The 14,210-nt window shown below is 49.1% G+C and overlaps 1 protein-coding gene across 2 annotated transcripts in view; it reads right to left on the minus strand.

The window, feature by feature from the left end:
• Positions 1–9,039: 9,039 nt before the first annotated feature.
• ZFHX3 (zinc finger homeobox 3) overlaps positions 9,040–14,210 on the minus strand; it is a 152,646-nt gene continuing 147,475 nt past the window's right edge. For both annotated transcript variants that reach the window (XM_065661869.1, XM_065661870.1), the window contains one exon: positions 9,040–11,194. In XM_065661869.1, the coding sequence (XP_065517941.1) occupies positions 9,618–11,194 (1,577 nt within the window). In that variant the 3' untranslated portion in view covers positions 9,040–9,617. The remainder of the gene's footprint in view (positions 11,195–14,210) is intronic.

Raw genomic sequence — 14,210 nt, forward strand, 5'->3', positions numbered from 1 at the left:
AGGGGCAGAGAAACAAAGTCATTTATATAATGTGTCTCCCTGCTGAGCCCCTAATGGCTGCTGCTTTTGTTCTGCAGTGGCTGGCTGGCTGTGATGGGCAGGAAGCCGCAGTCTCCCTTTGTTCCACGGCCTTATTCAGCAATTTAGATCCATCATAAAAATCAAATATGCATGTTCCAATCGCCTTGCGTACAACAGCTTCAATTTTCGCCTTTCTTTAATTGAACTCCATGGGAGAAAGAGGCAGGGCCAGGGAGCAAGGGGCAGCAGGAGAAGCGCTTTGTGTTTTTGTTCAGTGGGCTGTGAAAATAGGGAGTAATGAAAATACAGAATTTCTATCTTTGCCTCATTATTAAAAAAAAAAAAAAAGGACAGAAATCTTTAATAAAGCCTTCCTCATAGAAGAGCCTGTGTGGGGAGCAGCCTTCATGTGCCCCCATCCTGGGCACAACAGGCTCAGCAGGGCTAGGCATGAGGGATGGTGCGAGGCTGTGTCACTGTGGCAGGGGCTGGTGGCAGAGCTGGCAGCTGCCTGCTGCTGTGATGCACGTGGCTGAGTTGACGCGCCGTGGCCCTCTGCTTGCAGGCACATGTTATCCTTCCAGGATGCCAACGTGTTCTGTTGCCGGAAGCAAACATATCCTTACAAATTTTGCCAGCACCTCCCTGCACTCCTTCCCCAAGACCTTGTTCTTGGTGCTGTTGGAAAGCAGAAGGAGCCCAAAGAAGCAGAGTTGGCCAAGGAGGCAGCCAGTACAGGATGAGGGATGTGCAGGTCCCCAACAAGGCTGGGCTGTGATGGTTGTGCCATTCAGCCCTGTGCATGGCCATGCTCCTGCACTGCAGGGACAGTGCTCCTGGCCAGCACAGCAGGTCTGGAACCCGCTGCTATGGAGCTGTGTCCCTGGGACACTGCCGCGGGAGGTGGTGAGAGGCAACAAGATGCCCACAGCCACCACCTTCACTGCTACCATCAAGGGTGCAGGGAAAACTCACCCCCACCTTGGAGGTGTGCTGGGGCCAATGCTTCTGTGCACAGTGCTGTTGAAGGCACTGGATCCATGGTACATTTCCTGGCTGCTTGGCCCCATTTGCTGTGACAGGGTCCCATGAACAGCTGGGGCTCTGCAGGCTTTCTTCCAGAAGCTGCCTGCATGCCCGGAGCTGAGCCCCAGCTCCACAAAGCCCTGCAAGGATGTGGTAAGGTTCCTAATGCACTGTCTCACTCCTGTGTGGGGCATCACTGACGCCCTGCGTCCCCTCGATGCTACGTGGCCTGTTGAGATACGTGACCATGCTGGAGCCAGGGGTGCCCTGGCAGAAGGAATCTGTCTGCTGGGCCCTCCCTTGCCATGGGCACACAGGGGAGCCCTTCCAGCTGCACAGGGCACAGCAGGACAATGGCACACACTGGGAGGCTGGTCACAGCCCATGTCCTTGTCCCTCACCCCTTTTGCTGCTCAGAGGCACTGCTGAAGCTGGAGGAATACAGCTCCACGTACTGGAAGCTGAATTTCTGCTTTAGAAAGAAAAGACGCTGCTTTACCGAAACATTCAGCATTCCATGCACACAATAACCTGCTTATGGGAGGAAGGGGGCCTTTTCTTTGTCTCTGCCCTGCTAATAATTTTGTGTCAGTTTTGATTTCGCTTTCACCTCCCTCCAAGCCCTGGTGTGTTCAGCACCATAGCATCAGGAGGTGCCAGGAGCCACCCCGTGCCTCGGCATGGCAGGGTTTACCCCCACTGGCCTGTTTTCGGCAGAGACCCACCACTTCCGGAGACACGAGTGCATCAGATGGGGCTTCTGGAATCCTATGGGAAAGGGGGTACGCAGCTCTCCGGGAAGCCCAGACGGCCCACGTGTGCAAAGCCGTGCAAAACAGGACATGGAGACCAAACCAGCAAAGGTTCAGAAAACAGCAGCGATCCTCAAAGCCACGACTTCAACCCATGTAGATCCAGCCCATCCTTCAGTCCCTGCTTGGCTCCCAGAGCAGCAAGGCCCCAGTGACCTGCGGCCCGCGTCATCCCTGTGATGTGCTGAAGGCAGGCAGGGGTCCCCAGCCCGCAGTGGGGACAGGTCTGTGCTCGCCCGGCCAGCAGCAGTTTGGCAGAGAATCCCCTCCCCCATGCTGAGGAAAGGCCCTTTTTCGCTGTGACAATTCAATATAATTGAAAGTTTGCTTAGGAAAGAGAGTCTTTTTAACTGAACATGCTCACAGCAGAATCAATATGAATTATATGGCACAGAAGATGCCTAGGGTATTAAAACATTAATTAAGTAACATCATGCTACCATCTAACCAACAGCACAATACCATTTATAGGTACCGCTCTCTTTTCTCCGGGGTGCAGCGTGAAGTCTGTCTTCCATCACAGCAGAGGCTGCAGGAGACCCGGAGCTGTGTCGCTGCGGCTTTACGCTGGTGCCTTCCCTGAGGCGGGATGCTGGGCACAGGTGGATGCGCGGCCGCTGGCCCCGCTGGGCACGGCGGCGGGCCCTGCGGTGTGGGGCTTTGTCTGTCACTGCTGCGGTGCCACCTGCGCTGCGATGGCGGGATGGGGATGGCAGCTGTGTGCTGCAGGGGCATGAAGCCACTGGAGCCAGGGAGTGCCCACGCTGCTGTAGCGGGATTAGCTCACCATGTCAGCCGGGGGAACTAATGCACCGATTCTGCAATATACCAAAATAGAAAGTCATTGGAGTGAAATCAGTGTCTCCACCACATCCCCTCTGGCAGAGCGTTAATTAAAATGACTCTCTAGTGCTTTAGATCATCAGGTGTACATTGTTAACGAGCTTGGAGGAGAGAATGGGCTCCACATTTGTAGTTTAAGCGCTGATGGACTTAACCCTTCACCAGTGCTGGCACAGCCTGAGCCTGGTGGCAGTTTCTCAGAGCATCCGTCTGCATTAGAGAAGTAGACTCTCTTAGCAGACTTCAGATGTCATTTAGCAAAGGTGTTAACATGGGACCACACTCAGTTCAGCAGGGAGCTGGCTGCAGAAGTGACATGGCTGCAGCTACTGTTGTCGGGAGAATGAGTCTGTGCCTGGCTCAAGCTCTCCGTGGGCTGCTGTGACCACGGGGGGTGCAGGACCAGCCGCTCCGTGCACTGAGCTGCCCTGTGCTGCAAAACCGGCCTCACTGGAAGTTGGCAGCTGGCAAGGTTTTGGGGTTTCTTTTGGCCTTGGTTTAGTCCTGGTGGTCTGCACTTCATGCCCTGGGCACTTTAAAAATGCAGCTCTTCTGTCACTTGGTGGCGTGGAAAGTGTGTCCTTGATGTTGCACCCCTGCAGGGATTGGCAGCACTGGCCACGGCGTTGGGCTGCAGTGAGGGAGGGAAGCCAGTGACCACGGCTGCTGGTGCAGAAACGGCGCCTCCGTAGTGCTGACCTGTGTGTCTGCTGATGGTAGCGTTGCTGAGCCTTGTCTCCAGCACCCCTGAAGCCAACTGTGCTGCGGGACATGGTGCTGCATGCAAGGGGCCCAGGAGCAGGATGGCTCAGCCCTGGCATGAGCAGCCCACAGCTGCTGTGGTGTCTTGCAGAGCTGTGCACCAGCAGCAGGCACAGGAGGGAGACCATTTCCTGAAGGCATCCTCCATTGTAGCCTCTGAGAGCTGCAGGGCCCTGCCGTCTGGTGGGATGTGGCTTGTACCAGCGTCCAGCTCCTGCCCCCATTGCCCATGTTTCCTATGGCACTCTTGGTGTGTGTTGCCGCAGGGCTCGTGCACCACTTACCTCCACCGTACACCCAGGTGGGGTTCCCTGTGGAAAAGCCAGTTGTAGACAGCAGTGAGAGCACGGCTTCCTCCTTCGGTGCCAGCACACGCTGGGTGTCCCATAGCACCGCATGCCAGCTGTGATGGAACCACCCAAAGCCCTGCTCATGCTGCCTCGAGGACAGCAACACACAGGCTGCATGAGAGGGAAGAGGCACGCTCCAGCTGGGAATCCTTCTCCAAATACATCAGCAAGGTAGGTCTGTAGCAGACAGCCCATCACTGCTCTGTTTTGGTAACAAAAGTGTGTAATTTGGCCTAGGAAGAGCTAAATCTCGTCTTTTAGGTGATGTCAATGCACGGTTATTAAAAATCACACTCCCAGTCTCCTATTACCAGAATCGCAGCATGGAAACCCCTCTTTCTGTTAGAGGTTTGCACAGTCTCCACTGGTGCACAGCTCTGAACAGAGGGGCTATCGCTGAGGTTTTTAGTTTGCAGCTTATGCAACTACCAGAGCCCATTTACACCTTTCTGAGCATTAGAGAGGTGCTTTCTCAAGCGTAGCCGTTTTAAACTGGAATTCAACCCAGGAATAAATAGCAGTGTTACATAAGAAACTTACAAAGGTCTGTGAACAACACTGAAGTCATTAACGTGACACAGTGCAAATGCCGGTGGAAGGGTCGTGCTGGTGACCCCATTACTGCCGCAGTCTCATCCACTTGCGGGAAACGCAGGATGGATTTTTCCCATTAAAAAAGACCCGAACAGCTCAGCAGAAACCCAGAGCCCCCCATCCAGGCTCATGCCAGGAGAGCAGGGCAGGACGGGGCAGCCTGGCATGGGGACTGCGTTGGGGTGCTGGGCTGCAGCACACGGTCAGGTGCGATCATTGCCATCACCAGGTCTCTTTCAGGCCTGTGCACTGGGATCGGGGCCTGGCTGCCTTGGTTGGGGTCTGCTGCAGCAGCAGGAGTCATCGGGGGCTTGGCAATCTTGACCCACCGTATTTTAGAATTCATGCTTCTTTTGAGCCTGAATCTGTCCCAGTGCTGTTTTTTCTTGCTTTTTATATTCTTTTCTTGTGAAGGTGCACCAGCAACCCGGTGACTGAACTGACCTGCTTGCCAGCGAGTGACCCGATTAACCAAAGGATGCTCCCACACTCTTTGCATCTACAAGGTTTCCTCCCCAGGACCCCTGCTCTGGCCAGATGACCCTGCGGAGCTCAGGCTCTGCTCCCCAGGGAGGAGGAGGAAGCCCCTCACTGTCAGGGTGGCAGCAGCATGGCCAAGGCTGCCCACACTGAGCAGCCTGCCTGTCCTGCGTGCTATGGGCTGCTCTGTTGTTTATTTATTTATTGCTGTAATAAATTAGAGATGAATGGTGGCCCCTGTGGCTCTCTTTTGGATGTGGTCTTTATTAATGAATTTCAAGTGTTTTCTGCTGCAAGGGGCAGTTTTTGGTGACAGAATTGTGTATTTAACACTCAGCACTTCAAGGTTTCCTCCTTGCTCAAGAGGCACTGGAAGCAAAGGGAAGAGCAGTGAGTCAGCCACTTACCTTTCTTACCTTCATCTCCTTTTGGTTTGATCAGTAGAAGAAAACAGAAGGTGATTTTAGTTCACTTCTGACTTACAGGCTTCCAGATGACCTCAACCCATCAAGGCATCATGCTTTCCCTTTAACCATTAATTACAGCAGCATGCCCAGAACTGTCACACAATCATTTAGTAAAATTAAAGCACTTGTAATGTCTTTTTCATACACAATGCATCCCGAAGCCATGAATGGATTGCGCCATTTGGCTCATTCCTTCTACTTCAGCATCAGTTTGTGGCGTCAGCCCAAGAACCCGCATGTGGGGAGGGACATGGACGCGTGTGCTGGCATGTGCTGGTGGGTGCACAAGAGCTGCGGGATGCAGGAGCTCAAGCTGATCCGAGCGGCACGGCACAACATGGCACGGCACGCACCCACCCCGACACAGACCCTGCACCGCACAAGCGCGGACATCGGAGACGAGAGCTTTTGCTCATTTTTGTCTTTAATGTATCACAATGAGCAGGAAACATACGTGATGAAATATTTCCAAAGGAGTATATTCAATTACCATCTACAGTCAACTCAACTATGACAACAAAGTCTTTTGTGACAAATTCTGTAAAGTTTTGAAAGTAAGTCCCATGTGGTTTTCTGTTTATCTCCATGTATTTTGGTACAGTTTGAGATCAGCATTGTTACAGTAACAAAAAAAAGCTAACAAGACTACATTATAGAAAAACACCAAGAACATCATTTTTGGTTTCACTTGCTCTATTTTTTGTACATTGCAAAGGCTGTTTGTATCCCTCTTTACCACATTAATGCTTTCTGTTCTACCCAACCTCACCCTCCCCCCCAAATAAAAGTGAAAAAAATAGTCAAAGCTTTGTGTTTCACAGTGGGCAGTATCTAAGCGCTGACAAACCAACCAACCAACCAACCAAACCATCCATCCAACCAACCAACCCAACTTCTGCTTCTATTTGAAAGTTTAGGTTTTCTTTTTAAAGCAAAATATATTTCCACGGACACTGCGTGTGCCGGCTCGTGTCAACGCCTGCCCCAGGCACGGGCAGCCCCAACACACCCTACTCTTGATTCTCAATTGTATGAAACTTTGGCCATTTTCACCACTTGGAAAAGCTTTTTACTCAGAATAAACCAGAAACCCGTCCAATGCCAAGGTCAGAATATTTTCCTCACGCCCATCCCAGCCCTGCTCTGACACGGGTTGGAAAGGCCATGTGTGGGCTCTGGGCTGGCACGGGGGCTCCCGAGGCAGGGTGGTTGGGCTTGTGGTGGGACACAGTGCCAGGGGTGTCCCAGCAGGGCCGGGGGTCCCCACCTCAGGCCAGGGGGGCCAGCGGGGCTGGGTGCCAGCGCTGCACGAGGAGGAGGCTGCCTCGCACCGAGTGTCTCTAGAAACGGCTCGAAAAAATACAAGGAAATCAATTTATAAAACCTTTTAGTGGTGGGGAGGAGGAGGGGGAAGAAGAAAGAAAGAGAAATTGCACTATGACCAAGCAATATAATAATTAAAAAAAAAAGAAAAAAAAAAAAAAAAGAAACATAATGAGACAAAACAAAAGGATTTCCAAAAGAGACCTCGTGGGATTGGACAGATAAAGCTAGTGTTAAATTGTTAACTTGTATCACACAGAATCAAAAACGAAACAAACAAAAAACTTCTATATGATACAGATAGAGTAACATACAACAGTTAAATGGCAAAAAATATATATATATATAGATTTCATAGAATTACAAACAAGATAAAATAATGGAAAACAAAAACTGTACAACTTTAGAATTTAAAAAATGTTCATCTCAAACACAGGGAGGAATACAAGAACTTTTGTTAAAAGAAAACAGTTTGTTAAAACAGCAAACTCTTTTTTGTCTACTTGTTTCTGGTTTTGACACCTTTTGCTACAATTGGGTTCTGGTAGGAATATTAGATGGTACTCTCTTTAGTACTGTCTACTTAAAAAACAATTAAGAAAGGAAATTTGCAGTGTGCATTAGCCTAGTTAGAAATATGTACAGCAGTTCAGGATGTAGTTGTTCATTGAACTAAACCCAAAACTCCATGAAAATAAAAGTGTCCTGCTAGAAAATGAACCCCATGTTCATCTCTTGAATGCTCCAGTCTCTCGCAGGGTTGACGAGCGGCTTCAGCATAGGGAGGAGAAGCCAGAGGCGACGGGAGGAACCTGCGTTCACGTCTTCGAAGTTCCTTTTTGAAGCAGGACATGATGAAGATGATGGGGAGAAGGCTCTCGGACTTCGGAGGAAACGAGGGGCGGGATGGGGGAAAGGAGATTGTTTCTGTTGACATTTGGCTACGGGAGTGAAACAGCATCTATTTGTCTCCAAAACCTACATTTTAGCAGCACAAAGTTTTCCTTTCAAAGTCCGGACCGTATGAGACGCATGCACGCGTCCGCGCATTCCACAAGCGGGGCATGGAGCGGGACGGGGACACCAGTGCCTGCCACGGGAGGGAACTTGGAAAGAGAAACCTGCCTTTTGGTGTACTGGGGTTTCGCTAAGAGTTGTCTCTCTGCTTGCAGAAGAAGCACAGATAACAACCTGGGTACTTTTTTTATTCTTTATTTAAACTTAGACTTGTTTGTTTAAATCAGAAACAAATTCTCAAGTAAAAAGAATCCTTTTTGCTCATTCTGCACCAGTGGTGAAAGGGTATGTCTTTGGATTTTATTTAAAGCATGAATTTTCTTTAGAGAAAAAAAAAAAGTAACAAAAACTTCTCTTAAAAGAAGGAACAGAGTGCAGCCTAATTACACAAACAGAAACAAATGCTTATAGTTCAGGAACAGAGTCTTTGAAGCATTTACAAAATGAGGAAAAAAAAGAAGGGAAGAAGAAGAAAAAAAAAAGGAAAAATGAAAATTAAGAAAGAGATAAGTGCACAAGGGTAACAGACATAGGTAAATCGTATGTATATGCCTTAAAAAGTTTCAAACCCCCAACAAAAAATATTCTGCAAGGGATCCTACTGACCCCCCAAAACCCTTTGAACTTCTTTCTTTAGTTTTTATAAAATAATTATGCAACCACCCTCTAAGAAATGAAGGTAGCGACCATAAGTGGAAGATTACAGGATGGGGGAACGGACAGTAAAGGTACAAAGGGGAGAAAAGCTTAGGTGAGTCAATGGATTGCAATCTACCTGGCTAGGAATGAACAAGACAACATCAAATGAGAAGCCGTCAGCTGGACCATACAAAAGCTAAATGTACACAAAAGGGTTTTTTCTTTTAAATCTACCATACTGCTCAGTTCATTTCCAATGCAACAATCTACTCAACACCAAAAATGGTCATATCTATCATAAATACAGAAAGTCAGTTGTTTTAAAACTTATTTTTTAAGTTCCGAGTCTTCAACACTCTTTGTGTGGGTTTTTTCTCTGAAGAGTGGGAGTGCTTAACTCTTCCCCTTGAAAGTCGCTTCAGCAGAAAAGCTACCCTTAAGATCCCCAAAAAAGCTAAAGCAGTTCACATTGTTTTTCTCTTGAATACTTTCTGCCCATTTTAAATAAACAACAATAACAACAAAAAACCCCCCCCAAGAAACAATAAATCCCCAAAAAACCCCCCCCAATATCCCCCCAAAACAAACAAACCAACAAAAAAGAGAAAGAGAGAAAAATAAAAATAAAAAGGAAAAAAAAAAAAAATCCTCTTCTGGAACGAAAACAAAATGAAACAAAAAAACCCCCAAAATAAACGAAAGAAATTATATATATATATAAAACAATGATTCTGAAAACAGAACAAAGTGTGAGCGATTGACCTGAGAATAAAAAGACATTACATTTCTTTTTTCTTTTAGCAAGCCATTGGTATCTGAATGCTAAGATAGCAAGAAATTTAAAACTGTAACAAGGTGGGCTGCTTTCCCATACAGTGCGTGCCGGCCTCTGCTGTGCTATCGACGTGGGGTGGTTGAAAAGGGGCAATATACAAGGGGCTCAAGCTCCAAAGACAGTGAGGAGACAGCACAGGCTTTTGTCTCCCAGACCAACAGTACCTTCGAAAGGACAAATGTAACAGATTTTTTTTCTTTTTTTTTTCTCTTTTTTTTTTTTTTTTTGTAGTTTTATTTTATTAAAAGGAAAGGAAAAAAAGAAATGTAAAACGCACCGGCATCGTTATATGGGAAAACAACCCACGCTTTTTCTTTTTTTCTTTTTTCTTTTTTTTTTTTTTTGGTTAGAAGCTTTGGAATTGCAGTTAGTCTATTTTTGAAATTGGTTTGTTATTAACTTTTTTTTTTTTTCATTTAAATTCATTTTCATTGTTCATCTTCAAAGCTTACAATCTGAAGGTGTCCATTCCTACACTAGCTAGACCACTGTCCTTAGGGCAGCCGGGGTCCCGGGTCCCCTCCGCCGGGCTCGCCGGTCCATCTGACTTTTGGCTAAGATCCGTGTCAGACTCCTCCGAATAGTCGTCTGTTGGCATCGAGGGCTGAACCCCTGAGGTGCTGCATGAACTTGAGGTAACCGTTGAAGATGAGGAGAGAGGAGGGAAAGGCGGCGGCGGTGGCTTCCCCGGCGGGGCGCGGGGTGCTGCCGGGGGCCAGGGCTTTCTGGCGGCGTGGGGGGAAGCCGGGGGGGCCCGGGGGGGCGGGGGGCTGTCATTTGAGTGAGCGGCCGACTGCGAGGTAGATGCGGTGCTGGGGTCGGGGGGGCAGGCAGAGTGAGGTAATAGACTGGGGTGCTCTTTGGCGTTTCTTGCTGCTCTTGTGATTGTTCGGTGTTTGTGCGGGGCTGACTCGAGATGCTGACTGAGGGCTTCGTCCCCACACACCGTGCTCTCGCACGCCACGCACTGGTACGAGCCGCTGCCCTGGCTGCTGCCGGTGGGCACGTGAAGCACCATCTCTTGCAGGTTCGCCATGGACTGGCCGAAGAAGCAGAGGGACTTCAGGTGGTCGCTGGCCGCCTCCTGGTCGCTGAAGCCCGCCTGGCACTTGCGGCAGACCAGCTTGTACTGCACCTTCGGGACAATGAAGGGGTCGCAGAGGGAGTCCGCGCCCTTGCCTTCTGCTTCGGGCTCTTCTTGGGGTTTGGGCAGGAGGGGGGACACCTCGCGGGGTGCGTTCTTCTGCTCTTCTTGCTTGGGGGGTTCTTTGGCAGGGTCTTTGTCCGGGGTGGCAGCCCCCGCGGGGACGGGGGTTTGGCTTCCTTTGGGCTGCTGCACTTTCTGCTGCTGCTGCTGCTGCTGCTGCTGCTGCGCCTGCCGTTGCTGCTGCTGCTGCTGCTGCAATGCCTCCTGCAGACTCTGCTGGTATTGCTGGTACTGCTGCAGCAGGGAGCCGGGGGACAGCCCCAGCAGTGCCTGTGACAGCGCTGGGCTGTAGGGGAAGAGCCCCTCCATCCCGTACATGGGCTGCAGGTACCCGCTCTGCAGGGCGCCGGGGATCTGCGGGGCATAGTAGGGGGAAAAGCCGGGGACGAAGTAGGGAAGGAACTGGCTCGTTAGCAAAGTGGTGGGGTCTGAATTCAGGGCGGCCTGCAGTGCCTGGAGCTGAGTGGGCTCCACGGCGTACTCCATGGTGGGTAGTGGGGCCGAAAGGGCACCCACCGGTGCCTCCCCCTTCTCCTTCTTGGGCCCTGGCAGGGGCTCCGCCTTCCCCTTGGTTGCCTTCTCCTTCTCTTTTGCCTTCTCACTCTCCTTCTCCTTACGCTGTGGCTGGGGTGTCTGCTGCGGCTGCGGCGTCGTTGCTGGCGGCTGCTGCGGGGCCACGGCTGCAGTGGCTTGTGCCGGGGTGAGTGAGCTCAGCGTGGCCGGGGGCTGCTTATTTGGTAATCCAGAGGTCGGGAGGCCAGGCGAAGGGACGCTTGTGCTGGGCAGACCCATCAGGTTGGGTTTGGGAGAAGTTAAAGCTGCAAGAAGGAGGAGAGAGAGGTGAGCAGTCACTCGGTGCTGGGCAGGCAGAAAGCACAAGGTGTGACAACCACTCCTCTCCCCGCTCCCCCAGGCCCTGTGCCGTGGAGATGTGCTTATCAGTCCTCATCACCAGCAGCATCCCACCAGCGACCTGGTATGCTTAGCAGAGCTGTTGATTCACTGACCCCTCTGCAATTCCCAAAAGATTAATAGCTGATGTCACAGATGGGCGCTTTTCCTACATCTGCAGTGACTGGTCCCTTGGCCGAAGAACTCCAGCAAGAAGAAGGTACGATGCTGGATGCCACAACACTAGATACTGTCAATCTCATTACAGTCTTCACAGATTAAATAAAGTCCTGCTCACAGCAACTGGAGAGGACCGAACAGACTAAATCTAAGTTCTTTCGTCCTTATCAGGATGATGCTCACCAATCCACAAACCTCTGATGCAACCCCTTCTTTCCAATGTAAGAGGCTTTGGGTGCACAGCTTCTGGGTAATTATCTGAGAGTTTGCGTGGTATTCAGACAAACCCCAGGGCATGAACATTGTGTCTGGGTGGAATTAAAAGGGTCATGATGCTTCCTCACAAAGGAGATGGATTAATGGTGGAATGTGAAGTCCACCCATTTTCTCAACAGCAGGAATAGGAAGGGAAGCACGCCAGCAGGGCCATTGATGTGAACAGGGCAGGCAGTGATTCCTGGCAGGGAAATCCAGCTGCTATGGGGCTCCTTTGCCCTGCAAAGGCAGTGTAAAGGGACTCAAACACAGCTAGGGGCTGGGGCCAACAGTCTTCAGGGGCTGGCCTGTTGCAGGACCCACCAGAGGGCTGGGAGCAGGGCAGCCAAGAGCTAAGTTCAGCCATGGCTGATGCAAAGCCCATCAGAAACCTGCATCTGCTCCTGATGCAGTATCAAAACAACGGTGATTTGTAAAGGTATGAAGTGTATGAAGTGAGCCTCCACACAGCAGCCTTGCAGATTTCAGATAAGGGCGTATTATGGATAAATGCCATTGAAACTGATGTTCCCTAGCTGAATGCTCCCCAAAAGGTTCAAGTGTGGGAGCAGCAGCTAATTCATAACATTCCTGGATGCACAGCCTTATCTGCTTCGACAGGCTTTGAGCCGAGATGGCCTGACCTTTGGAGCTTTATCTAAAGGCCACAAACAGTCTGTTTGACTTTCTAAATAGCTTAGTCCTGTCGAGGCAGTCACTGATTGTTTTTAACATTCATAGTACGTAGCCCCATCTCCCCAGGACACATAACGGTCTTTGGAGGAAAATAAGAGCAACAATATAGATTGAAGTGCAAAAAAGTAATTTTAGATCTTGTTACAAATTTGGGGTATTAAGTAAACCGCACAGAGCTGTCTATGATAGGCTGACAATACAATTTGCCAAAGAGATTCTCTTTGCCTAGTTCTGCCTTCTGAAACAAGACCTTAAGCAGTAACAGAAGTATCACATGAAGAAGTCCTGGCATTGAAAGATGCCCTTGGGATGTGCAGCTAGGATTAGACTCAAGAAGCAAAAATGGGCAGCAGCCCCAAACAGAAGAATTTCTAACAGCAACTGTTTTAAAAATGGTTTAATTACAATGACCTACCCCTCAACTGTAGTCAAGAATAATTTTACTTTGCTTTGGGGGTCGTGGGAAGACTTCTATAACTATGTGAAAAGCCTCACAGAGGTCCTAACTCCCAGCAGAAAGCTTTTTCAGAGCCCCCAAAATACAGTGAGATTTAACTGTTCTTCATTTGTCAACCAAAGATACTTCAGAGACAAGCAGCAATGGAGAAAAAGGTGAACACAGCCACCTCTAAGGGGAGAGAAAGATGTCCATTTTGACTCATGGGTTTCTAGTGCTCTCTTTAGGGTGTTACACCTGAAGTGTGTTACACCACAGAAACACTTTAGGTGCTAGTGATGTGATTTACAGTGAGCAACTCAGTAGCCAGTCCTGCTGTGAATGCCAGATGAGCTGCTCAAGCTCCATGTAGCTGCTCACACTGGCTACTATCATTTTGTCTAAGTCTTTGATTTGCTTATCTGAAGATTTACCTCCTGGATGACAAAAGAAGATGGCTATTTTATTAACATGATACAACCATGTTACCTGGCAACATCTGCACTGAGTTTTTCAATCTGTTGAAAAAGGAACTTCAGAGTCAGGCTGCTGAATAAAAGCATCAGAAAGTCTTTTTCGAGACTGAGTTTCCGATTAAGGAGCCGGGAAGATGCTCAGATCCTATTTAGGCTACACACTATGGATTACAACTCATCATTAGCCAATCAGTTCAGTACAATAAGAGAAAGTTATCATTTCAGCAAACATGATTTTTAAGAATATGCAAAGACAGGCTGCTTTATCAAGCAAAAAAGAACAAAAAGGAATGTCAATCAATCAGGCTTTTACTTTTCGATAAAAGTCAGCTCAGTCCCACATCTGTATCAGAGGCTGTTAAAATCATGTCCTCGATTTCCATTCTTAAACCAGGTGTTTCTCTTGAAGCCACCAACACCTTGCCTCCTGTTTCCGAACCTTGCTCCGGAGAACTCTTGTATCATTATTATTTCTAATAAAGGCAGACCTGTACTGCTGCAGAGCACAAAACAAGGATGCGCAGTGGCATCTGGTGTAACAGCACGAGGCATTAGGGTGCCACAGGCTTTCCAGCCTGACGTAGACTAAGCCTGTTCTGGAGACAAGACACTGGAATCAGTTCTTGGTATATCTCTGCAAATGTAAATCAGCCCTCATGAAAGTTAATTTGAAAAAGGATCATCAGAAGTAACAGGGAAGTCTTCCAAGTGGAAGTAAGTCTCAGAGAGAACATTGATTACTCTGTTACAAGTGGAATTCAGACACAGGCTTGTCCCTGGGATGGCACGGATGTAGTATGGGGCAAACAAGGCTCTTGGATCAGGTTTTCTAGGCCACTGCTAGTCTACTAAGCAGTATCTTCCACTGCCAGTGTTTGCTACAGATCTTACACACTCCGC

The sequence above is a fragment of the Lathamus discolor genome, chromosome Z (genome assembly GCF_037157495.1).
Source record: "Lathamus discolor isolate bLatDis1 chromosome Z, bLatDis1.hap1, whole genome shotgun sequence".
In the NCBI taxonomy this organism is placed as follows: Eukaryota; Metazoa; Chordata; class Aves; order Psittaciformes; family Psittacidae; genus Lathamus; species Lathamus discolor.